This window comes from Ixodes scapularis, unplaced genomic scaffold (genome assembly GCF_016920785.2).
Source record: "Ixodes scapularis isolate PalLabHiFi unplaced genomic scaffold, ASM1692078v2 PGA_scaffold2__306_contigs__length_199485367, whole genome shotgun sequence".
NCBI lineage: Eukaryota > Metazoa > Arthropoda > Arachnida > Ixodida > Ixodidae > Ixodes > Ixodes scapularis.
In genome coordinates this window covers 47,224,416-47,251,615 of record NW_024609857.1, presented here as the reverse complement: position 1 = coordinate 47,251,615, position 27,200 = coordinate 47,224,416, and the positions used below count along the sequence as shown (strand labels likewise).

At 45.5% G+C, this 27,200-nt stretch overlaps 1 protein-coding gene across 1 annotated transcript; it reads right to left on the bottom strand.

Annotated features, from left to right (window-relative positions):
- Positions 1 to 383: 383 nt before the first annotated feature.
- Positions 384 to 27,200, bottom strand: LOC120843733 (4-coumarate--CoA ligase 1). The gene is made up of 9 exons (XM_042291257.1): positions 26,924 to 27,200; positions 24,990 to 25,191; positions 22,073 to 22,176; positions 16,486 to 16,625; positions 14,972 to 15,137; positions 14,121 to 14,396; positions 12,277 to 12,421; positions 1,849 to 2,112; positions 384 to 716 (listed from the first exon to the last, which is right to left on the bottom strand). The coding sequence occupies exons 1-9, from the start codon at positions 27,074 to 27,076 to the stop codon at positions 583 to 585; spliced, it is 1,584 nt and encodes a 527-aa protein (XP_042147191.1). The 5' UTR covers positions 27,077 to 27,200; the 3' UTR covers positions 384 to 582.

The window sequence follows — 27,200 nt, the reverse complement described above, 5'->3', positions numbered from 1 at the left end:
TGTCTCTGTAGCTTGAGAATGTCAGCTTGATGCAACTTCTTCCAATAACACAATGTAGCTCTTAAGAGTCATTTTTTCACGTTTAGGAATTAGATGAATGGAATGATAGAGGTCGGCCCTTACAGGATTTGGAATGAACCCAGTGACTCCACTCGTAGGAGTTCAAAGGAATGAAATTGTAAGAAACTCTAATTCCAAGGAATGGAGCTGGAATGGAATGGGGAGCGTACCCATTCCACAACACTGAAGCCAAGCCCCTAATTAACCTTCTAATCAGCCTTGCGAAGGATAAGAGGAATGCTCCTGGGTTAAATTTAACTCTAAAATGGCAGTTGCTCAGCACAAAATGTATGTGAAAAAGTATATAAAGATGAGCAGATACATTTTTGTCAAAGCGTTTTTTATTTGTATTTAAATACATTTTCGGTAAGTATTTTGCCCAAACCTGTCTAATATTTATTGACGAAAGTCATCTACTGATCCCACAACACCAAGTCAAGATATACTGAAACGACGAGTTCAAAAGCTTTCATATTAGGCTGGCTGAAGGAAACTGGCTGCAAAGAGTTGTTCATTTGTTCGTTATAGAGGCAGCCGGGCACACTTGGCCCAAGTATCGAAGAGTGCTTTCCTCTGTATCTTTCCACTCTCCGTTTTCGGAAGAGCTTCCACGAAGAAGACGCCTCCGTAGAGATGCTTGTACTCAGCACAGGTTCCTTCGGAGGGAGTAGAAAGTGCTTTTTAGAAAAAAAGCTGCGAACTGAAAAAGGTACAAACACTCTTAAAAGATGTCGTCAACTGTCTTCCAGTGTAAGTGGCGAGCACGCCTAATTGCAAAACCCTGAAGTGCAATTTTTACCGAAAATCTTATATGGCGCTTTAGATTCTCAATCACCCCCGGAAAATGTTTATCTGTATACATAGCTTGCATAAGACATTAGTCCGCTCTTCTTTCTAGATTTCAGAAGCGCCTCGTCAACGCACCGAAATATGCGCCTTTTCCCCCAATATCCTATTTGACCAGGTGACGGCATTGGCAACTATGTAATCTCATCAACAGTTTTTTTTCTCGACAACTGCCTCTACAGAGAGTATTATGATAGATCTGTTTGTTCTACTTCCACCAACTTGCTTGCGTTTTACCATTGTACAAGGGTCATGCGACATTAAACAAACTGCGAATTCATGTTCGGTAGAGATGAAATTAGAATCATAGCGTTAGTAATACACACACATGCTCGGAGTTTTCTTTCTTTCCAATAGACAGTTCGATATTTGAAGTTACTGATCTTCAATATGAGAAGCCAAAAAAGGGTTGCTGATAGACATAAAAAAGCTGAAAACGTAGGATACGTGTCATTTTAAGATTTGATCAGAATGTGACCCGTCCACCAAAGCTTTTAGACCCGCAAGTCAAAGAACTCACCACCTCTTCAATAAGCGCTAGGTGCATACTAGCTTATACCAGTGAGAGAGAAAAGGGGACACTTTTATTGTTCTTTGAGAATCAATTTGCGATATTAAAACATAGAGCCCAGAGATATCCATTTGGTTTATTTCATGAAGGGAATATGTTGCACACGTCTTAATTGAACCAATTAGAAAATACGCAAATTCTCATTTATTTCATAAGGATTTAGTCAAAATATAGATCTCCCTCGCATCTGAGAGATGAATACTTATGTATTTACTAGCCATTTCGCGAGAGGGTCTAGCCATTTCGCGAGAGGGTCCTTAAAATCACGAGAAAAATCGCAATGATATCTATTCAGGGAACATTTTTCATTTGGAAAATACTCTGCAATTTATTGTTGAACATCTTTAGACTGAATAAAGAATTTGAGATACCCGCAATGATATCCTTGATTTCTCTTTCCATTGCTCCAGCAACGTTCTTGATATCCTTCTTGGGCACGACAATGGCGGCCGGTGCTTCTCCGTAGACCGGGTGGGGCACACCCAGCACAGCCACCTCGGCGATACCGTCGTGTTTGGCGAGCAGCAATTCTTCGAGTTCTGTCGGAACTACCTGCTGGTCGAGGCACTTGATCATTTCTTTGATTCTTTCCACGAAGTGAACTCGGCCATCTGCATCGTAGTAGGCCCAATCGCCTGAAAGAATGCAGAGATCAGCTCTAGTCACCGACGGGATAAGAACGGCAGGGAGAAGTTCTGCTTGTTTCGGCTCCAGCGCAAGCTTCCTACTACAGCCACTAAATGGGCTACGCTTAGAGTTTCGGCACTCTGTGCCGTGATATTTTTGTGGGCACCGCCATTTTGGTGATTTGTACAAGGCACATGCAACTGCCAAACGTCATAATTCAAAAGTGCGACATCATTGGCATTAGATTCCCTGTTAAGAAGCTCATGTAATATTATTAAAAAGCTCAAACACCAACCAAGCCCTTCAATAGGGGCCCTACGTTTCGAAACCAAGTCGGCCTTTTCTTCTGGGGCGACTATACGGCTATTGCCGTTGAGGAGCAGTGCACTTTTCTTTTTCTTCTACGGTGGGTGTCTGGTCTTCTTCTACGGCTGTACCTTGTCAATAAAGAGACGAGGCCCGTTCAGATATGCGGATGGTAAAGCTCCGAGAGTCCGATTGATGTTCTGTGGCGTTATTTGAATATGCCAGGATTCGAGAAACAGTCTCAGGGATTTGTCTCAACGTCAATGATGCATGTGTTGTTAAAGTTAATGCGATGGTCCTTGACGTCGCAGTGCTCAGCGACCGCACCACGCTTACTATCAAACTTGCGTACGACTTTTTTGTGCTGACGGATTCTTTCTGTAAAGATCTTTGTTTCGCCGATGAATGTGGACGCGCAAACCCCGCAAGTAATCTTACATATAACGCCTTAGGCTCTGTCTTCAGCAGGGCGAACTTTTGGGCGTGGCATGAGTCGTCCAAACGGCGCACAGGTTTGTGCGCCGTTTGGATACTCTCTTTAGCCAGGACACGTGCCAGTGCCTAGCTTGTTCCGTTCATGTAGAGACACGGCCGGACTGGAAGCGCGCGCTCTCCTTCTCTTCTTACGGCCTTTGCAATTGGGGCAATCGCCACCTCCCGCCGCAATTCGCGGGGGGCGCTGTCACCTCACCCCCTGGACTACCCTTTGCCGTTTGCACAGAGCGCGTCTGACAGTGTATCTCAGCGCTGTCGCAACTTGCGGCCGAGATTTTATAGCCTTTGACACCTGATCTTTTCGTTTAGACCGTCAGTCCCTCTTTAATGCGCTTCTGATGAGCCCAAGACGGTTAATATTTGACGCACATCTCTGAGAGATTCGGGTGTAAAAAGTAGTAAGTAAAGACGGCGAATGAAATTGAGGAAAAACTATACTCGTCTTTACCTCCAGGACTTCTGTTGCAACTCAAGAACAGAGGAGACGGACCCCTTCTACGTGGAGGAACTTTAAATGATAATTAATTCGTACACTCTCGTGAAATATAAGCAGGCCCAATCTATTTATTGCCGTGGTCTTCATCATCATTTCATAGGCCGCACATGAAGTCGGTCAGCTGCTCTAGACGAGGGTGTAGTGGTCTGTAAAATTTTCGCACAGTGCATATTACAGCCTAAAGTGCTTCCTCGAGGGCTTGTGCACATATTCAGCTGATTTTTCGTTTCTGTCCGTGACCGCCTTTGCATGGTTAATCAGAAGTATTCTGAGGAACCGATGCCAAAACAACAACCTACGAAGCTCGAACACCCGCGCAAAGCAGCTCGAAGGGATTCTCCGAGCGGGGTGAAGTGGGGTGAGGTGGTTGCGCCCCCGGCGGCAAGCAAGTGAACTACATACGGAGAAAAAATGCCATTGACTCTCGGGCGATTGCAAAGGCCGTAAGAAGAAAAAAAGAGCGCGCGCTTCCAGTCCGGCCGTGGTAGGGAACACTGGTGCGCGAGGCTTGGCGGAAATTTGCACTTGACTGTTGCTGCACGTGCCGTTGGTCTCGGCCTACACAGCAGGCAACACAATGAATGAGCTGCTCGTGTAGCCATTCTTTTTTAAGGTGCAAACCCACCCTTGGTTAGTGTGATTCTGAACCAATAGATGGCGGTTGGATCGCCTTCCAGGCCTGTACATCAATGCGAGAAATTGTGCGTGGTGGCGCTTCGATACAGTGGGGTATATTTCTATGTCCTTAATTTGACATCCCTGGTCCCTGGCTTGTTCTTCTCTGCACGAGCTTTCTTTGGAGCGCGCACGGCTGCGCCAGTTCTCGTGCAAGGGGGCCACTTACCTACGCTCCGAGCTCACGTCTCCAGCAAATGTGGGCAGAAAAAAACGCGAAAATCATTCTGAGCCAAATGACGAGACACATGCATAACAAAACCACCGAAGCGTTGAAAAATATAAAATTGCCTGTGCGCCCCTATTGGATATTTCAGAGGCCCATTACACATACTTCAATGTGATCAGATTTATATGGTCACGAATGAAGGTGACGAGAGGACGAGCAGTGAACTGAAAAATAAAGGTTTTATCGGCGAACTTGTGACAAACAAAAAAAAGTAAAGAAAAAGCGTCGAGGCCGGCAGCAGAAACATGGCGGCGATTCGGCACCGTAACATAGAGCGAGAGCGAGACTGACTCGACAATGTCGCGGGCAGCTGCTTATCTACAGTGCGTCACTATCTCGAAAGTTCGGCAAAGAAAGTTCGAGCGTCACGTGCTCGGGGCGAGGATGAACTGGTACTTTCGAGAACAAGAAATCAGGGCGAAAGTTAAGTCTGGTGCAAGAATGAATTCGCTAATCTTCTAGGAGTCCGTGACCGAGCGTTGCTTTCTCGGCTCTGCGGGCGGCAACGAGACGGGCCGGCCCTTTTGTCGTGCATGTGTTTGGCTCTTCGTGGATTTCCAGGAAAACGTGATGACGTGATAGACATGGGTTTCCAAAATTCTAGCTTGAGAAATTAACTACCTAAAATATCAAAACAAATTAACCATTTTTTGGGCGGTCAGGTGTCTCATTTAGGTAGCTGGGTGTTTAGTTTGACCAAAACCACGAGGCTGGTAAACAAAAAATGACACTCAGGTTTAGATGTTGAGTTTGGAAAACCCAAAGCAGGACTGGTGCGGGAGTCATAATAAAAAAAATGCCGAGGTTAATAATTCACTCACATTAATAAATTATAATAATTAATTTTAATACGAATCCAGTGATAAATGCATGACTGGCCAGGCAAAGATTCTGGATCTGTGGATAGCTTTTGCACATAGTTTAAGCAATGTACAGTCTGTCACAAAAAAAAAAAAAAAATTACAGGATTTTTTTTTTACCGCAAGACTAAACTAGGCATTGCCAAACGCTCATTCTCCGCCCAAAGGTAGCGCTAGAGGTCAAAACCAGATGTCGAAGTTTTAGCCCGATCCGATACCTTACTCAAAAGTTATATAAGTGATTTTCTGAAAAGTTCAATGGGAAAATAACGGCCGACGTAGTTTTCGAATGCATGGGGCTCTATGGCACCAGAAACCGAAAACGGGCAAAAACGGACTCCATTTTGCCATTGAAATTTTCAGAAAATCACATAACTTTTGAATAAGGTGTCCGTTCGGGATAAAACTTTGGCATCTGGTTGTGACCTAGTGCTGCCTTTGGGCGGAGAATGAGCGTTAGGCGATGCATAGCTATTTTTTGCGGTAAAAAAAACTATTTTTTTGGTGACATCCTGTTCCAGTCTTCATTTGGTGATTTATGCGCGCAAGTAGTGGTGTGCATAAATAAAAACGATGCAAACGGGTAGAGTATGACATTGCATAAAATGCAGTGTAAGCACGCACATCGTACCCTGATTAAGACTGAAACAGCGCTACACTTTACGCTAGCGTTGAGCGTATCGAAAGTTAAGCGTGCATCAAAAGCTAAAGTTTGCACGCATATACTGCTCAGGCAGTAATGTTTGAATGTTCATAGTACTTTATTACCCTAAGATTTGGTGTAAGTTGTCTCTTGTTTGCTTACAACAGAAAGAAGGAAACATTCTAACTCTGTGTTAATAGAAAAACTCCACCCGCTGACCGCTACCAATCATCTCGTCGCCGATTATGAGTATTCACTGCATGCTAACGGTCGTGTGCTTAGAACGACATTTTCCACGTGATTTTATACAGTCGCAATTGTTTTTGACAAACAACAATGTTTACTCAGGCCAGCGGTCACATGCGAAGCTTATAAAATATATTGTATTGATTGTGGCACCCGTGTCCAGTTGCATAATTTTTTTTTTTTTTTTTTTACAATCCGCGAAATAGAATGCTCCTGGGTTACCTTAGTATGTAATGCATGTAGCACACAAAAAAGCACGGAATGAATCGCAGTGGGAAACGAGAACAATAATGATAAACAAGCGTCCGTGTAATCACGCGAAAACTGAGGGCCTTGCACATATTCAGAAGGTAGCTTTGTTTCACTTAATACATTACCAGTAGAGTATTTGATTTTATCGTGTGAGCGAAGCGGAACATAAAAGTGCGAGCATACTGCCCTGAACTACACTTCCAGTGAACAAACGCACCATCCAATGCATCGAGCTTGCTTTTATAGCCTTTTTGGTGCGCTCAAACCTTTGAAAAGATAATTATAATCAATTCTATTATTTCAATTATTTTATTAAGGTTTTTGTTGTTGTTGTCGTTGCTTTTTTTTTTTTGTGTCTCTTGCGTTCACTTTCCATTTTCCTGGTTATATAATATTTTCCGGTAGCCCGACAACTATAGTCTGTTTCATAAGTAAGAACCGCATAATCAAAGATGTAGAAAAAAAAAAAAAAAAGAACGCGAACACGCGAACACACATTAAAGCGCAATGTAACGGGGCATTCAGAATTAGCCGTTAGTTTTTTAGAGAGCAGGAGTTTCGTAGGGCGACTTTGTTACCCGTTGAAGATTATAAAAAGTGCTGTACTATCGGGGAAAAATGAAATGCGAACAGAAGAGCGCGTGGCTCGCGGTACAGGCTGCGCCGCCTGGAAGTGAACCTAGGGGCGAGGGTGCGCGGCCTACTTCGATGGGTTCACGCCCCTCGATTGGCGCTCCCCAGCTTCGGCAGTGCGCCTCTCAGTGCGCTGAAAGCTGTCACCGCTATCTTCGCCTGCTCGGCGAGTGCGGCGAGCTTCTTTGCACAGCACGCGCTGAGCCAGCAAAGATAGCGGTGATAGCTTTCAGCGCACTAAGAGGCGCACTGCCGAAGCTGGAGGAGCGCCAATCGATGAGCGTGAACACATCGGAGTAGGCCACACACCCTCGCCCCTAGGCTCACTTCCAGGCGGCGCAGCCTGTACCGCGAGCCACGCGCTCCTCTGTTCGCATTTCTTTTTCCCCCAATAGTACAACTGTCAGCTCGGTGTCTTTAACGTGCATTACGCAGTATATGTGGTACACGATCGCACGACGGTAGGATGCAGATGGGCGACTGAACCCAGGGTCCCTGCCAAAGCCCCTTGGTAAAAGCGTTTTTTACAAGTACCGCCAACCATTGTTGTGGAAACGCGCAAGACACGTGCCACGAGTGGGTGCTCCAGCGCCATTCTTTTTCAAGGGCCAGTCATTTTAGTGCTGCGCCGCCATTTGCCTCCAAGGGCGGCTCGAGAGACGGGCCTCGTGCACTGGCACGTTTGGGGTTACATGAAAGACCAGCGCAAACGGCACCGAGGGGATTTAGACCCTACAGGTTTTGCAGCGTGAGCTCCGTGCCCTGAAAGGAGCTCGCGCTCAAGCATTTCTCCACGTGCTCTGGTCTGCGGTGCCACAACATACTCGGTCAACGATCCCCCACCGCACTTGGTTTAGCTAAAGCCCCTTCATGTTTCAAGAGTAGCGCAAGTTTCGTCGATGCACGAGGCACGTGCAATCTGCAGCTCTTGGGAAGATCACGGCGGCACAGCGCAACGCTGAGCTAGATTTCAGACGCCATGAATCTCCCAGAAGTGGCGCGCGGCACGTGCCTCGAGCATTTCCACAACAATGAATGGCGCCATTTTTCCCAGGATGGAGGGGCTTTAGGTTTAGCCTGGGAGGTACACCAAATGAGCTACGCTTAGAGTATCGGCACTTGTTATCCCGATATTGTTGTGGGCGCCGCCATCTTGTTGGTTAGTAACAAATCAAACGCAACGGCTGATCGTCATGATTCAAAAGTGCGACTTCCTCAGCATTCGGTGTCAGGTAGCTCACGTAATATTGCTTTGCTTTTTCTCGAACTGTTTAAACATTTGTGGAGGACGGAAAAGCGTTTCCTGTGATTTCAGATAAAGTTTCAGATAACTTACAACCATCATTTTAAGCACCAAGATGTGTATGAAGCGTAGCTTATTTAGTAGCTCTAGTTTATCCCGACCATATATATGCACAGATAGAGAACGAACAGCTTAACCTCGCGCTCTTTGCGATGCTTCAGTGGCTTCATCAGCCCATAGCGTTTGCTCCGCTCTGAACTAAGTATCTCACAAGCCAAACCAACACAAATTGCTTAACATGCCCTATTAAAAAAAAAAAAAATGCGGGTTTATTTGGACTAACTGGAGATCTTTTGACGTGCAACCGAAATCTCAGATTGGCCTCCGTCGGATTATGGGCACCTCGGCCGATATTTAAATCCAAAAAATATAGATTCATGAGCCAGCGCGTTAGCTCGGAGACACCGAGACGATTTAATGTTTTGTGTTTTGTTTTAATATTATTGCTACTTAAGAGCCACCGAGGTGGTTTTTGAAACGAAATATAGTCGAACCATGCCGACAAGCATAGTTTGATTGCGAAAATGATTTTTTGCAAGTGATAAAAGCATTAAAACGTTTTCGCATACGTGGCGGAATCTGAAATGGCAGAATGCATTTCATGGCGCTTATTTCATTTGGATCGCGATCGGCATGTGAACCGACGCACAGTAGAACGCGCGAAAAGGAGCTGTGGTGCACCCGCAGTCTCGCGCTTGTTGTTCTGACATCTCTGGCTCGCTCACTGCGAACATCCAGGCATCTGACACCCCACTGATCTCTATGACAATTGCTGGATCGCGCTTCCCCGCTTGTTCGCTGCAGCGCAAGTGAAGCCACCGGGCTTCACTCGCTTGGGATACGATTTGCCGTTTTTGCTAGCCTTTGCTGCGGTTTTCCAGCGTGCTGACGACACGTTTTCTACTCGTTCGTCGTCATTCGCCGAAGAAGTTTTTTGAAGACTCTGTGTATTGTTGAGACTTGCCGTTGTGAACACGTGGAAAAGTTTACGAAAGTGCAGTGTCGCAGGAAAAAGGCACAACGCGTAGAAAGGAAGGGCTGGCGGCGTGTTCAAAGCATCCTTGGCACGCCGAAGTGCCGTGTCTCTGTGCCTTCGCACGCTTGGATACCGACCAAGAACCGACGCCGTGTGTATGTGTTCAGCGAGTGCAATGTGCGTGAAGCTGTTCATGCCTCTGGATCAGCGTCTTTTCCTCTCGCGGTTTAGGAACGAGCTTAATCCAGCGTCCACTAGCGACGGAAGATGGGGAGAAGGTACGTCTTTTTTTCGTCCTTAGACGATTTCCACAATACTGTGCACAACAGCTCCTCATCACTGATCAGTGCTGGCTTATTATCAACCCACTTAATTGCACTTGACGTTTGAGCGCGGCTCGCCTAATTGTAATTGGTCAACAGATTGCACACGACCATATCGGCCGCGCTTCAAAGATTTTCATTCTCGTCGTCTTGTACTTTTGCTTTCGAAAACCCCCCTGGTTCCACAACGTTGCCCTATTCGTGCTCCAACGGAATCTATTAGAGTAGATTTGGGACATAGCCATGGTTAATATAGTACATAAGAACACGTACAGATCTCCCCCTTTTATTGATAGCAACTCACCGGAACAGCTGGACGATCCAGAACTCCGTGGCCGATATATATAAATGATCTAAAGGCATCTACGCGCGACACACGTTCAGAACTTTGGCGCGGCGTCAATTCTTGACCGGTATCCAAGCGTGCGAAGGCACAAAGATGCGTCACTCGGCGTGCCAAGGAAGCTTTGATCACGCCGCGACACCGGCGACACGTTTTCGACGAGTTGTACCTTTTGACACGGCTTCACGCACATTGCACTCGCTAAACACATTCACACGGCGTCGGTTCTTGGTCGGTATCCAAGCGCGCGAAGGCACAGAGACACGGCACTTCGGCGTGCCAAGGATGCTTTGAACACGCCGCCAGCCCTTCCTTTCGACGCGTTGTGCCTTTTTCCTGCGACACTGCACTTTCGTAAACTTTTCCACGTGTTCACAACGGCAAGTCTCAACAATACACAGAGTCTTCAAAAAACTTCTTCGGCGAATGACGACGAACGAGTAGAAAACGTGTCGTCAGCACGCTGGAAAACGGCAGCAAAGGCTAGCAAAAACGGCAAATCGTATCCCAAGCGAGTGAGGCCCGGTGGCTTCACTTGCGGGAGCGGCAAGCGCGATCCAGCAATTGTCATTGAGATCAGTGTGACACCCTGACATCTGGCCCTTTTTCTGCCTTTCCCGTGGCGTTCCAAGCGGCACACGACGAAAAATGCACATCAAGCTCTTCTTGAACACGTGTCGCCATCTGTATTTTATAATAAGAAACTACAATTTGCCGTAACTGAAAGGGAAAAGTTTCAGGTCTTATAACATTATTAACGTGTAATATATCAATATGGAAGTTCTGGAAATTGTAATATCGAAGGATGCTTCATAATTTAATGTCTCGTTATTTCGATTAGTTGACGTGATTCCGTTTTTACAGCGCCATAAAAAAATACAATTTTAAACTTTATTTTTTATTTTAAAATATACATCATCTGTACAGTTCGTTGCTTACTTTTTTTACTTTATTACATCCAACCGAACGCTCACGTAAAACATCGTGGACAACGGAACGTTATAACTCGAGAAATAATTTTTTCAATATTAGAGACTCTGGTCTATTAAAAGCTAGATAATTAACTAACCACTTAAAATAATCGTAATATCGAGACATTAAAGTATCGTTGAAAAACAGCTCTTTAATTTGACATTAACTTTATAAATGTAAGATACATAGAAAGAAAGTGATAAGACATCAAAAAAGCATGAAAACGTCATGCACGGTGGGGTTGCACCTTAAGGTCAAAAATGACGGTTTGTTCCTCCTTTCTTCTGACCTCTTCCGATCAGCAGATGATCCTTGCCCTGGTTAAGAGTGTCCTGACCACCGACGCCTTGTGATTGGCTTTGTGTTTTACTTTTAAGTCATGTAATATTGCTTTGCTATGTCGTAAATTGTTTAAACATTTTTGGATGACGGAGAAGCGTTTCCTGTGATTTCAAATAAAGCTTGAGATAACCTGCCACCATGATTTTAACCACTAACAAAGGTAAGTGTCGTTACCCTGAAACGTAGGTTATCTAGCGGGTCTACTTCATACCTTTTTTATAATTAAATTTTTTTAGACAGTACAGATTGTCTGCAGCATAAAGGCAAAAAACCAGATGGACTGACCAGGCCTCGATAACGGAAAAGTTACTGTCGATAACGGAACAAAATATCAAAAACGCTGTGATCAAATCATATTTTTCTGCATTAACAACAGTATTACAACAAATGAAAAGAAAAAAAAATGCGAATAACAAGTCGCAGATGAACAATTCATACCAAACAGTCACTTCAGTTTCAATTGGATATTATGTTTATGGTTCTATTTTTATTAAGGTGTCTTTCAGTATTCATTTACATTTGTTTATTGAAGTACTGGTGCGATCAGTTTTTGAAGGTCACTACACCTGTTTAAATAGTTCGGGATTTGATACACCAGTGTTTGTGTGGCTATGTTTGTCTTAAGTTTGGGAAGTATGTACATATCATGCCGTGTGTCATAATGATGGCCTGGTAGGATGCAAAATGAAAGATGCGTTTGTTGCGGAAGTCTCCAGCCCTGAAAAATGTAGATTGCAAGTCTACATGCGTACAGTTGGTAAACATTTCATATTTTATGATGTTTAAAGAGGGGGGAGGTATGTGCGTCAGTCAGAATTCAGTATTATACGTACGGCATTGTACGTATAATACTGTCTCGTGAGCCTCTATCGTGGACACGCAGCCAAAGAAGGACGAAATGCAACGAACGCGTGCTGAGGTTGGGTATTCGAAAGAGATGCCTTGCCGTTCTCAAATTGTTAGTGACTTTTACCGAAAAGTGACGGCCTTAACAGTACGTGGTAATAATCGACGGAAGACTCATTTTTATTGGAAGTGGTGCGAAACCGACCCCGAGTTCATTAAGGGAAATACTTACCAGACCGACACCATCCCTCGCTGTCTCTGAACTGGGCAGTTTCCAGAGGACGCTTGTAATAGCCTCGAGATGCCGTGGGTGACCGGTAGCAGAGCTCGCCAGGCTCATTCGGTCCCAGTGATTCACCATTGGTCACGTTTACGACCTAAAGAAAGAATTGCCACTTTAAAAAAAAAAAAAATATTTGAAACAAGTGGGGTGCAAACTAAGAGGATATTCAGATGTCAATCGAATGTTTCCGTGATCCCAACGTTCCGGACGTGCCGCGAACCAAGCTTTTGGACTAATCTTTCAATTTCTGTACTGTGTTTTTTTTCTTTGGGGGGGCGGGGGGGGGGGGGGGGGGGGGGTTGGTATATGCGCTGACGGTGGAGTGGGGTGAGAACGCGTATTCAAGGTTCGCAGCGTCGCCGAGGGGTGGCGCCACGGCCGCTCTGGCTCTGGAAACTGGCTAGGAAATACCTCCTGCAAGCGTCGACAGATGGCGGCACGGTGCATATTTCGAGAGGATAGGACGCATAGCAACCAGTGCTCAAACACCGACGACCAGTTCGCTCTTTCCATTTTTCCTTCGCTTCCTCCAATCCCTCCTTCTACCCTGTCCACCGTTGCCTGTTTCCTCTCTTTCCCATGGTGAGGAGGATTTTCACCCTTCCGGAGTCTCGAGTCTGATCGTGGGCCTTTAATTTCAGAGGGGTCTCGGGGATCTTTTCGACGGCGACGATGTTAAGAACTAAATCCATGCGTACAACATTATTTATTTTGGTGTGTTTCTGACGCAGCGTTTAGCTATGCCAGCTAAACGCTGACGCCCCCCCCCCCCCCCCTTCCCCCGAGGTGACTACTACATAGACCCCCTGCCGCCGGTGGGAGACATTAACCACTGCTTAGCAACGGGGTCGGTGTAAGCCGTGACGTCACAACTAGACGCCGAAGATCGCCGGCGACGTCCTCCTTCGCCAATTTTGGAACCGCACAGCGAGGGACGACAGGTGTATCACTGGGACGCGTGTCAACCCTCCCCGTCCTCCCGTTCACGCCGCATCGTGGCGACATTCTGCGCGTGGCTTATTACAAAAATATTAACCAATCTTTTGGGCCAGACGTGCACGCCGCCTAGCGGCATCCCGCCGGCGGTCCAACTACGCCATAGCCCCGCTGTCCCCCACTGCACCTCGGTTGTAAGGTGTTACGTCACACGGCCGGCGTGCTAGTGCGCGCTTTGGACGCCCTCGGAAGCTCATGCAGCCGGCTTTAGAGGCATGTGAACGCATGCGTGCTGCACGTTGCGTTCTTCGGCTTGCCACGCCGTTCATGACGAGCAGTAGTGTTACCATATGTCACCGGGCAGTAAGCGCACGGTGTCGTCGCCCCTGTATGCACATGAATGCACAACAAGGAAATGGCTCGGTCGGTTTTACGCATCGCGCGGATGTCCTTTATGCAAACGCTGAGTGACCTGATCTGCTTGCACCAGGGAGAACAAAAGTTTCGGGAATGTTCACCCAGCGGAAAGCGCTGAGACGCTGCATTCACGATGTTTTGTTATATAATATCACTTCGCGAAATGCTTACGCATTTCTTCGAGAATCAGCGTGATGACAGCAGCGATTTCGGCCCATTTTGTTTCTCATTTGGCGGAAAATTTGTTTTTAAGCTTTTTGAAATTTTTATTCAAGAAAGCCTCATATATCTGGCCTTAAGACACGATACAAAATGTTCTATCTGCATGTATTACAGTCACAAGTCAATGCATCCTAAGAATCAGAATTACAGGCTCCGCTAAGAAGACAAATAAACCCCCCCCCCCCCCCCCAAAAAAAAAAAAAAAGAAATTTCGTTACCTTGATTTCGCTCATGAGAACAGGATACCCAATGTCAGTGTAAGAGACGACATCCTTCGGCGGGGCACATACAAAGCCGTTTGATTCTGTCATTCCGTAGAACAACCTCAGACTTCGAAGGTTTTCAAAAACGCTCATGGTTAGTTCCGCGAGCTGCTTTGAGAGCGCGCCGCCCCCGACGCCGACTTCCTGCACAGTGATGAGTCTTCTACCCGTGGAGTGAACGTAATGCACCAATTTCTCAAGACGCCCTGGAAAGCCAACAAGAAGAGTTACCTACAAGAAAGGAGACGAGATAGGCTTCATTAGACGGCACCTCAATGTGCAAGCGCGAGTAAGACGAACGTGAACGACCTGCCATGCTTACTTGGCGCATCTGCTAGTGCTAAAGAAGACCTTCTCCAAACTAAGGCTTGGCCTACAAGTTTAGATACAATTCTTTAAATTATTAAACAAGCCGCAAGGAACATAATCGGAATTGCGGGATCTATACTCATCGCAAACAGCAATGCAATATTATGTGTGGGTGTATTTTCTCCAATCTGCATGATGAACTTTTCTGAGAGAGATTTTGAAAAGGTATTTGCTAAATATAAATAAATAAGGAATAAATTTACGAGAAAAACTGTACGCGACGGTTTTGACAATACTCTGTCCACCAACTCATTTTCCTATTAAAAAGAAAAAGGCGAGACGGCTTCAGTCCTGTGTTCCTTGCTTTGAAGTAGCTTAGTATTAAATTCTTCTACTTTTAAAGTTTTCCTATAAATGTACCGCTTTCGCTGTTTTAACTTAAGTTGCATTAGCCCCAGCAGTCAATAAATAGAAGCATAGTTCGCGTGCCCCCTCACCTTGAATTTGTCGATCATATCGGCGTACCGGTTTATCCCTAAGGTATGAGGGACAACTACGCAGATTGTTCCAGCCAAAGCCGTGAGGATACTCCATAGCCCTGAGACGTGAGCCAGTTGGTTCCATGCCAGCGTGACATCTCCGTCGGTTCTAGTGCCGCATTTCCTGCAAGGGTTCATTCAGAAGCCCGTCCCAATGACTTAAGGGGAGGGAAAAGAGACAATGTTTAGAAACATTTCAATTTTAAGACCCTTGAATAGTATTCTAAATGAGTGAACGATGCGTATGTGTCTACTTCTTCATGAGGCATGGGGTGTGCACTGATCGTGATCTACAGAGGGTGCTAAGGTACGGAAGTCCAGCAGTTCGTAATATTTATGGGTGTCTACAATTGATTTTAGTGTTGTAAAACTAGCCCGAAAATCGCAATCGATGACTCGGTCACCTGCGAACATGTCCATCGTCGACAATTTTACAAAATGTGCGACGACAGTACTTAGTGCAGGTTATTGGGGTAAATGGTTATGACTGTAATGAAAATGAAGCAACGAAAGTTAGTGCCTCTATTTTCGCCTTTATTGCTTTTTTTTAGAAATTACGATTACCTATCCCAAGTTACCTAATTAGAATTTACGTTAGCGATCATCTAGTAATATATATGTTCATTAACAACCTATACAAAACAGAAAAAAAGCAAGATCTCCAAGTATGATTTTTTAACTAAAACGTGACACGCGATAGGATGTAGATTGTCGGTACAGACCTTTTATTGTGTGTAAGAAGACACGTGTTCCTAGGGCGACAAATAAAGTATCGGATAGAGGCTCAAAAAATAAAAAAAAGGAGGGTACAACCTGCGTAAGTCAGGCTTCCTTGGCATTGATGGACACTGAGGTAGAATTTTTATATCAGGAAATATCGCCCATGGAATTGTATAACCAATAGCACCTAATAGACCGATCTCACTAAGCGTTTGGCGCATGCGTAAAGCCGCCATAACTTTAGTTCACAGGAGGCAGACGGCCGTGCACGCGAGAGCTCGTGCCTTCTCGTGCTCTATACACGCGCAGAGGTCAAGCTTGGTTCTCGCGCGTACAGACAGACTAAAGTTCCCTCGATGCATTGTTGCAGCGGTGGCGTAGTCAAACTGGCTGGTGAGATCGGTCTATTCGGTGATGCGCAGGCGTCATTTCATCTTGATTATAGTATAAAGCTCTGTGTTCTTGAATGTTTTTTTTTTTTTTGCGGCTTATCCACAAAAAGTTTTCAGTTATTAGTGAGCCCTTGTATCGCGCGCTTCTTTTTTTCGTTCGTGTAACATTCACGCTGTTTCAAGATGAACCCACGCAAATTAGCCCAGTTATCCTGTCTCATAAAATACACATATGAACATTTCTTGTAAGTGTTTAAGCAGCAGCTTAGAAATTTGGAGATTGCATCATGCTTATGGTCATCTTAACAACAACAACAAAATGGCAACGACATTATAACTACAGGTGTGCTTAGTACATACGCGGTCGTATAAAATGAAGCTACGAAGTTGTAGTGCGTGATTTCGACGGGCTTGGGAAGTCCCGTGGTGCCCGACGTGTATGCCAGGGCCATCAGGGTGCGCTCCGGGTCCGGTACGGGGATCTCTTGGAACTCCAATTCCTTCCAACGAGAAAACGTGGAGGTGGAGACGAATCCTGCGGCCTCTCCCATCACAAAGAGACCCTGCAATATGGACACAATCCTTTAGAATAAAGACTTTTATGTATTAGTCCCGAGTTTATTAGTGCTATAGTCACGAATGGCGAGGGGACGAAACAGAGGGTAACTGAGGAAACTGAAAAGTTTAATGGATCGAACTTGTGCCCAAAATAAAAAGGAAACAGAAAATAACAACAGGGCGTCGCGTGCGTTGAAGTCGGCGTAACAGCAGGATCGAACGCTAGGGCGAGACTTAGTGCGGCTTGCCACGCGAAGCCCCTTTTATACGCGCGTGGGCTTCTGGAACAATCGACGCATAAGTTTCGGGCATAGAACTTTCTAACCTCGAATCAGCAACACGGTTCTCGAATTTACCTTCGTCTCACCCTGCGATGGACTAAAGGCAAAAACTACGGACGGCCAGATCCAATCACGAGTCACTTAGAAATTGCGTGATATTGCGCTTTGGTGCATGTATGAGCGCCCGCGTCTTGAATCACTGATGGGGATAAGTGGACAGTGGTTGGAATCAAATAGCAGTGAGTGACTCAACAATTTTACATTGCGAAAAAAGCCACAACGTACAGACTGTTTTCAGTGTCGAAGTTATAGAAATGATGCAGCGTTTTAGGGTTTGGTGCATTATTCGTCCACCCCTAGTCAATGATATGCATGCCATAGTTTAGCGTGGAACATGATTGAACCAGGCGGCCCGTGGCTTTGGCCTTTAGTCCATCGTAGGATGAGACAAAGTATAAAGCATCACATTACAGAGTCAACAAAAAAGTGTATCCGAGGCCAGGAATCGGACCTTGGCTCTTGGCGTGGAAGCAAGCGCGATAACCGTTAGGCCACGAGCGCGCTGCCTGCTTGGTGAGCTGCGCGTGCGGCAATATATCGGCCAACGAAGCAGAGGCTTTAAACAGCCATCTTTTTCTCCCACTTTTTACCAACATTTTTAAGACGTATGCGCGTTCACTTTTCTGCACGACATGCTGACTGCCAATCACGGTGAATAACGGAACGATCATAACAAATGATGAAGCTAAGAATACCATCCAATCAAAATCTCCCTGCGCACATTGCGTTTTGTGGCCTATAGTAACACCAAAAGGCCTCCGCATGGTCACCTCTCACTCTATGAAACGTCATGAGAGTCGGATCGCGCTAATTCAGCTATTGGGCCCGAGCCCGACCTTGGACGCGCTGATTGGACACGAGCCCCTGCCGAACACTGACACAGCACTCGTGGCCAATCTCACGCCTCGATCGATCTGACTGTGATGACGCCTGCGGAGACCTTCTGTCTAGGTGGTGTTGCCTATTGTCGCTGACTGCTTGAGAAAGGCAGGATCTGGCTCTTCACGTTCGCGCTTCCTGTTTCATGATTCGTTCTCGTCGTCCTCATTGCCTAATGCCTCAATTTGATTGGCTCTGGAGCGATAAGATGTTAGGGTCTCGCCACGCCGTGCGTTTTCAAAGCTGTCAGGGAGAACGACTGAGTTTCAAGTTTCGACAGGCAACGATCGGAAACCTGCGTATTCCGCAGGAATGTGACCGCGCAGGCTTTACTGAATGGAGAAGATTCATGCGCGAACAAACCCAACATACAAAAAAAAAAAAAGAAAAAAGAAGCTACAACGACATTTGAGATTGCTAACGTGTAGGCATGCGAAATCATTGGTGTACGTAGCGTATTCCTTCAAGCTGCGCGCCGCGCTCAGCCCGGCTGGGCGACCTCTGCGTAGGCTGCCCAGGCGGGCTCTGTGGCCGGCATAGAGGTCATACATACTAACTCTAAAGGAAAAGGTCCGCCATTTTTCCATGCATTCTGGCTGCCGCAAGCGGCGGATCATGCAGGCAGACCTTCTGGGTCCCAAACACGGTTACATCATCAGAGCAGTTTCGTGAACTTCAACAATTCACGAACTTACCGGTGGAAAGATATTCACGTTCCTTTCGAAGCTTTCTTTTTGAAAAGCGCGCAGATGTACGGCCTCGCGTTAACGCTAAACTAAACCATATACCCGGCTTCGCCAGTGGGGCGCGGCTGGGCGCGGTTGAGGAATACGAAACTGCGCAACCACCAGATTTCCGAGATTTCGACAGAAGGGAAGTTAATGCAGCGTAATGAGTTTATTGCTTTTTATAAGCGTTAGAATAGCTCATAATTTAGTTTACAACGTTAAATTATCACTGTTTATATTGCTAAGAGTTTTCACTCTTCGCGTTACCATGGCAACGTTGCTTTCTTTCTCTCGTGTTCTGTCGCTCTCTTTTGCGTTCGTTCACTCGGGACCCAGGATGTCGGCGCACGGGATTTGCCACTCCTCCTCACCCACCTTTACCCCCCTGGCGGCCGGCCGCTCTCCAGAGCCCGGCCATCTTCTCCCTCTTACCGGTGGCCGGCTCGCTGCGCCATGGAGAGGGCTTCTTTGTAAGGTGGCGTTCCTTGGAACTATGCCGGGCGCCAGCTAATGGGAGTTTTCCATCTATTCGCTGCTACAGCTCCATCGGGCACGGGAATTTAGGTGCCGTGAGGCGCAGCTTCAAAAGCTGATAACGCCCGTTCGCTCCATGGGACAGGTTATGCTTTGGCATAAAAGAAGTGTGGCGACCTTCATATTCAAGGTTCTATAGAGCGACACGTCGTTTACAAAAGAGTCAGCGTTTGCCCACACCAGGTGTGACCACGCCGACGTGTTTAATGCGACTCGACAAGACAGCGCGAAGGGTAAAGAGGAAAAAAAAAAGTTTTCGAGTGCGCGTGTCGTGTTCTCGGCAGTGCGGGGCGTCGCCCATTTGTACGTAGAAACTATATTTGGGTGTCGCGAAGCGACTGCGCATGCGCCGTGCCGACAACAGCGCCACCGCAGAAGCGCGACGTCATGGCTGCACATTGGCGTATAATGCATAAAACAGTATTTGAGAAGCAATCGGTTAAAAATCGCATTAAAAAAAATAAACGTCACGTGACGTTTGGCGTCAAAGCGTGATGTAACGGGACACCGTGACTTTACGTGACCTGACGTCACGTGATGTTGTCACGTGACGTCACGGTTTCGCGTGACACCCTTACCTCACGTGACATCAGGGTGTTGGATCAAGGTGTCACGTAAGGTGCCGTCAGATGAGAGCGTCACTTTGACATCACCCGACGTGGTCACAATAGATCCGGCGTAAAGTCGGGGTGTCACATGGCATAGCGTAATGTGACCTGACGTCAGGTCACACAACGGCTTGATATTGAACGTGCTTACATACCCTGCGATAAGCTGCGCACGGGCGGACGGCCCAAGGACGGGCAAAGTGAAGGGATCAGGTGGTTCCGTTATTAAACATTACCTGCTCTAAAGTAGCTTGGTTGTTCAGTATAGTAAGGCGCCACGAAAATAAGGAAGAGCTATGGGCCGAACGTGGGTTAGGCACACACGAAACCCGTTCTCTCATCTAAACTCTGGACAACCAAAAGTCGCGGATATTCTTCTTGCGGTGGTAGTGAAAAAGAAATGCGGACTCAAATCGGTTTCTGCTTTGAACGTGACCGGAGATAAAGGTTCTAACTGGTCAATAAAAAAAAAAAGAAAAAAGAAAAAAGAAAAAACACGGGAAAAAGCAGCAGGAGCCGGAATCTTGGCCTCGCCGCACACGGGATACTGCGACCGTCGTGAGACTCAATCAGCGGATCAGTCAGCATGGAATCTGGAAAGACGGCCTATTTAGGTCAATCAAAGGTGGTGTTGACGCAGGCCTGTTGCGAGCCATGTGTTATTAAACGCCGACGTTCAACCTCTGTCTTCTGCAAGGAAGATGATCCTGTTAGCTTCATCCTTTCTCGAACTGCAAGGGGAGCCGTGTTGGCGCAAGTTCAAAGGTGGACAGGACATGGGAAAGGAGGGAATGAGAACGAATGAAAGGCGTGCTTCGTTAAGTTCGCGCTTTTCGCTTCGAAACTCGTTTTTCGGCATACTTATCGGTTAATACCGCAACCTCAATAGAGAGTTTTAGGGAACCGTGTTAGCACATCCGATACAGAACAATGGGCCCTCCGGTACGAATCGCTTATGTGCGAGTCTTCTGCGGTATCATATGAGCAGTTCGTACCGGAGGGCCCATTGTACCGTATCGTATGTGCGAAAACGGTTCTCTAAAACTCCCTATTAGCTGCGGAACGGTAATACGATGCTCGGAACCCGCCCCGCCTCAGTTTCTTATCGTAGACTTTCACTATACTTCTGCGTTCACTGAAACGTTCCAGAGGACATGGTTCAAGGGTTAGTTTCCGAACCATACCGTGGTTGCAAAATCGATGGCCACAAAATAGCGGCACTTTGTCACCGAATCTAATCGGGCGACCAATCCTGGAAGACCATGTTAGCCAGAGGGCGAACGGCCGGCATCCTCCTTTCCAAAATAAAATAAAGACGCCCCTTAGCTTCCAAGAGATCGGAAATCCTTAAGGTCAGTCGCTCGTTTGCACCTTTCACTCACTTCTAGTAGGATGCGATCGACGAGCGGGAAGCTTATCTCAATCACACTACGCGGAGCCTCAATTTTACGCAAACTTCGTACCTAAAAGTCTACACACTGCCTAAATAGGGCTGGAGTTATGTTACAGAAATAATAAAACTTGTTTTGGGGTTGGGGAGATATACCGTATTTTCCGGGCTATAGTCCGCGGACTATACATGTTTAAAAGTTGAAATTTCTGGCTGTACGGACAATCTACGCGTGCGGACTATACAGGAATTATGTTTTTCAATATCGCTGATTATGACGAGACGGGACGGATTTTGTGAATAAAAGAGCATGTTATTCATAATTTATGTATATTATAGGCTTTTTTTGAGAGCAAAGAAAACATACATATGTCAAGGTGTGCCGCGTATGAGAAGAATTTCGTGTCGACTAAGCACCAGGTGCGGACTATGCACTGGGTGCAGACTATGCAGCGGGTGCGGACTATCTAAGCAAAAACTTTCATTTTTGACCCCAAATTTGAATCTGCGGACTATACACCGGGTGCGGACTATAGTCCGGAAAATACGGTATATACTCTATAAAGGAGCACCATCCTTGAAACAATTTTGAAGGTCGACGTGCAGGCAGCGCTTTCTACCAGGCAGAAATCCGCAATGTCCCTCTTCATTGCTCCTAGCCCTCATTCATCATTCCTTCTCCTCGCCCGAAAGGAGAGGGCATACAAAAGTGCCCCTTCCCTCCCCCTTGCAGAGGGGATGAGAGGATTCGTCCTTTCTGGGAAGAAAAGAAGGCATCGCGTGCCGGTTTTCGCCTTTCTGTTTGCGCCTCGGTCTAAACAATTTACGTTTCTCTATTTTCGTTTTATAAATTGACATATTAACGTAATTCTTAGTCATATGATTCAGAGATTAGTTTCACAAACATACCTTGAATGGCGTCACGGCATCCACATTCTTAACTTTCTGGACGAACTTTTGTTCTGTCAAAATGTGCACAACATCGGCCTCCTTTACTTGGTAATGGAGTTCTCCTGAAACAGAAAGCATGTTAGTATTTAGACTAGAGCAAAAGGTGTTTTACTCTATACCCTGTAGCTGACGTGCTACGAGCACAACACAGTGCGTGGTTGGTAATTGGGGATATTATTAGATGCCGGGATCATGAACGATTATAAGTTGATGCGGGATGGCTTACGGTGTAGCGCAAGAATTTCAACGTTCACTGAGCTGATTTCTGATTTTGCTTTTCTACTCGCATAAACACTTCCCTCAAACGCCTTTTCTCGGTGAAAGAAAACCGACGTGCAGTGCTTCTTATGTCCGAGCTGTTCTCTAAATATTTGTTCAAAGCGGACAAACTGATCCACCGTAGATCGTCTCGGACAAAGAACACTGATATTTGTGGGCATATATTCTCTTCATAACATGCAGATTAAGAAATTGCTAACCGGTGTCTCTTTGGTTTTCCTCAGGCTTCCGTATACCCGCTCCCTAACTCTAACTATGTACAAAATAATTTGTGCATAGTCTATACACTGCTCGATGTAGCTCTTGTAAAACTTGCTTGTCAGAGACTAAATGTCATGATAATTTGTGTCTGGAGTATATCTCTGGATAAAATTACATAAACATTATTTTTATATAGGGTGTCCCAAGTCACCATGGCCCGGTCTAAAATGGACCGTAAAAATCGACACCTGCCCGTTGCAACGTTGGAATCTAAACTTTTCGTCAGGGATCTACGCTTCGTAATTTTACAAGAAAAAACCGACCTGTGAAATACACCTTTGACGAAAAGTTTAGATTGGGACGTGCATGCGTCGATTTTTAGGGTGAATTTTAGATCGAGCCTGGTGACTTGGGACACCCTATACATATACTAAAGACCCGTTCACGCACTTGCAACCGAGTAGAACCGAACAAGACAAGACCGGTTTCCAAGCCTCTCGCGACGGCTAAGGACAAGCTCCCCAGCAGCGCATTCGGTCCTACGCCACCGCAAGAAGCCTAAAAACCGGTCTTGTCTCGGTCGGTACTACTCGGTTGCAAGTGTGTGAACGGTCCCTAAAGCTCTCCCTAGGAACTGATGGCTGGGTTCACATAGACATTGCTCTGCAACCTCCTCGACTCAGATGAAGAAAAGTAATACGAAAAGCTTTTTTTTAAGTAAAGTCAAATTATTTTTTATATCAAGTAATTAAGTAAGCAAATTTGTTTTTTCTCTGACCGGGGATAACCCTAATTGCAATCCACTATTTGTTTTCAGTAGCATAAAAATAACTGAATATGCACGGCATTACCAGGGCTAGTATAACATCCCCCGTCATAACTACTGGGTGTATCCCGAGGAGTGGCCAGGCTCTTCAAATCAACCGCGAAATGCGGTTCCTTAACTATCGCGCTACAACTTTGTGCAGCGTTGCCCACAGATGGTGCTTTTTTTTTTTTTTGTTGTAAAATTTGTAAAGAGCGAACTTTCAAACAATAAGGCGCTGTTTCGCACGGGAGTCAAGAGATGGCGCAAGCGGTCGCGAAGCCAACTGCGCCAATGAACGAGCATACGGCGCCGAGAACCGGCGTCCTTAGTAGACAGTCTTTTCGGCTCGAAACCGGAGCGCGTTCCGCAAGCGGCGACAGTCGCAGAAACAAAAAAAAAAAAAAAAGCACGGTAACAACAAGGAACTGCAAAGCAGACGACATCGGTAGCCCGAAAAAAATCAGTCGAAATATCCCGACAGACCTTTTTTCTAATCGATTATGTGTCCATTCAATAAGCTTCATCAGTAAGGATGATAAAATAATGCATTGGCAACTGATATCAGAAAAGCTCGCGCCGCTTTTGAGTTGAAAAGATCGTCTGCTAATGACGTCGGCTCTCGGCGCCATATGCTCGTTCGTTGGCGCAGTTGGCATCGCGACCGCTTGCGCCATCTCTTGGCTCCCGTGCGAAACGGCGCCGTATTGTTTAAAGACCTTCGGCTTCGCCACATTTCCATAGGAGCTAAGCCTTTTTCTTTCTTTACTTTTTCCTCGGGTGAAACTGCTCTTTGCAAATTTTACAAAAAAAAATAAAAGAATGCACCATCTGTGGGTAAAGTTGCACAAAGTCGTAGCGCGATAGGTTAACAAACCGAATTTAGCGGTCGATTCAAAGAGCCTGGCCACTTCTTATACACCCAGTACATTTGTATTTGGGAACAAAGTCACTGGATTGGTTCTTGCTCCGAAACTAAAATTACGCTTAGCACACATGTGAATCTAACGTTTCGAGAATAGTTGTTGCCAGATATGATTGGAGCTCTGCGCGCTTTGCCGGCAAGCATACATGTACTGGAGGGCTCCATGGCGAGCACAATGATCGATGATTGTCCGCGCGTTTACTATTCAGCGAAACATGCCAGTAACCGCGCTCGCCAGAGGGCTAAAAAACAGCTATAGATAGAAAGCGTGCAACGTAACGATTACGTAACAAACGTAGATAGCGCGAAGGGCAGACAAGGACAAGGACACAAAAGCGTGACTAGTGCTAGCTAACTCACAACTGTCGTTTTAATTCAATTTCTTTTAATCGCATTAAAACGACACTTGTGAGTTAGCGCTAGTAACGCATTTTCGTGTTCAAATCCTTGCCTGTCCTTCGCGCTATTCATGTCACTAACGAATGTAGCCTGCGACACGGCACGGAGTACAAAGATAGTCAAGCTGGGCACTTAGGAGGGCACATAATATATTTCAGGCGAAGCGTAATCTGATGCTGGACACGAGCTGTTTAGCTTTTTCCGCGCCCTGTGTGAGAATGTCTCAGGATAAAAACTAAGGGAAATTATTTTTGTGTAAAACATACTTTCCGTTAGAGAGGTCGTCGCCAAGACGATCACTGCTCCGGCGAAAACACACCCGAACGTGGCGATGTAGTTCTCGATGCTATTTTCCAAGTGCACACACACGTGATCGCCTGGTTGGATGCCGTGGGCTTGGAACCCTGCAGCGTAGCGCTGCATTTGAGTCAGGCATTCGGCCCGTGTCAAAGCATGTGAATCGTCAACCTGCAGAAAAATGAATGTATAAGACATTTTTTAAATATATCCTCGGACTCTATAAAGAAAGTGTTTTTCGGTATGAGACCGTGGCTAAGCTATAGACGAAAAAAAAACAACAGCTGTTTCTTTTCAGAGTGAAATATATATATATATATATATATATATATATATATATATATTATCAAAGGAGTCAAAGTGTACTTTAAGTTGTGAACAATAATCTTCCAAATACAACACGAGACAGGTAAAATCAGGTCAGATTCTCCCTTAGCTCAGCGTTAATTAGTCCTAAAGTATGCGTGTACAGAGGCTGGGACGGATGCATAATCTGTAAAATATTTATACAAGTACCAATTAGAGGTTAATTGATGCGCCACCATGCGAACAATGCCACATTTGACTCTCACGTGGGCTTATTATGTATTACAGCTAACACCATAGCCATAGAGTCTAAGTGCGCGTTTTTGTTATGTGAAATAGGCCGGACAGTAACCCATACCTTTCGGCCACCTCGTTCCTCTGATTACTATGTTGGTTTTATAAAACATTGAGGTTGGGTTTATTTAATTAGTATATATATGTGAACCATACATTATTCGTTGGTAATAAAAACGATATACATCGCGAAGTACAAGCCATGCCCTCAGAACGGGTTAAGCAAAGTGCAAGCAGGTTCTGCCATCGAATTTTCACTCAACATTTTATTGTTTAAATTTCTTCTATGCCCATAAAGAACAATGACGACATCAATGAAATCAAATGGGATGAAATCAAAACGCCTGTATTATGAGCGAACGTCAACGAATAATATGCATTTTTATGCGTGTATTTGTGAATCGGGTTCGCTCTTATAAAGAACACTGGGTGAAGGCAGAAACCACGACAGGGTTCATTGCCTTTTGCCTTGGAGAACGACATAAACCATTCCTAAAATGTTTGTTCAACTGCCTTCGAACGATATACTGGAGTCATGTTTCGCGTAAAATAAATATACATGGTGTTTTTTTTTTCTTCAAATCTCTACAAATTGTTTTAGAAAAGCTGTGTACATTGCACTAATCCGGTGTGTGCAGTTGAGCTATGCGGCAAGGGGGACATATTTACGTGGATAATGGTCGTGACAAGTCGGTTAATTAACTATAATGTGTTAATTATCTTTCTAATCATTAAAAATAAAGATATTGCTCGAATCAGAAACTCGCTGAGCATCATCGAAAACCTCTAAATAAGCAATTTGGGCGCGTGGGAAACGCGGTGGTGAACTAGAATTACCAGTCGTGCAACAAGAAAAAAGCCCCAGCGCGGTATTTCCGTCTGTTATTTATTCATTTTTATTTATTTATTTTATTTTATCCTCCGTGTTTTTCCGCCACCAGCATTGCGCCCATTGCACGAGTGGAAACTCTAGCCATAGCCTCCTCTATACTGACAAAGCCTGGCAGATCGCCACGAGAAGCGGCCGCCGAAATGGAAAAGGTGGAGCGGTAGAGAACCGATGGGAGGAGAGCCACGTTAGAGAAAAAAACGAACGTAACTACTTGAATGTTAAATTTCCAAGTTCAGCTTTGGACATATTTGTGTCAATAGGTAGCCATCATTAAGAGTTTGATGCCATATATGATGGATATACTACGAAAAACTAAGTCATTGCTGTGGCATTAGACGGATCAAGGCGGTCATTCGAGTGTTTTTCAGCTTCTTATTCAGTAAGGGACATGTCAACTGCATCATTACTTACCAGCATCAACTTTTCAGGAGCATTCTTCACTAGCTCCCTTGCCATTGCGTAGAAGGAACACTTGGGTATATCGAAAGACGGGAGCGGTGAATACACGATGCCGTCCTCAATGCGTGCCGTTATGGGCGAATCTGCATTTGAAACATGTTCCATGTTCGAGTAAAAAAACACAACTACACTGTTTTCAATACTTATGGCTCATCCTCAAGCAGTGAACCATGTCCCAGAATATAGCCCATATGCGTTAAGACATATTATGACGTAGTGTTCTTGTAAG

Coding starts and splice junctions, on each gene's coding strand:
- LOC120843733 (XM_042291257.1), bottom strand. CDS start 27,076: ATGGAACATGTTTCAAATGCAGATTCGCCCATAACGGCACGCATTGAG. Junction 25,192..26,923: donor CTCCTGAAAAGTTGATGCTG/GTAAGTAATGAT, acceptor ATTTTTCTGCAG/GTTGACGATTCACATGCTTT. Junction 717..1,848: donor AATCAAGGATATCATTGCGG/GTATCTCAAATT, acceptor CTCCCTCCGAAG/GAACCTGTGCTGAGTACAAG.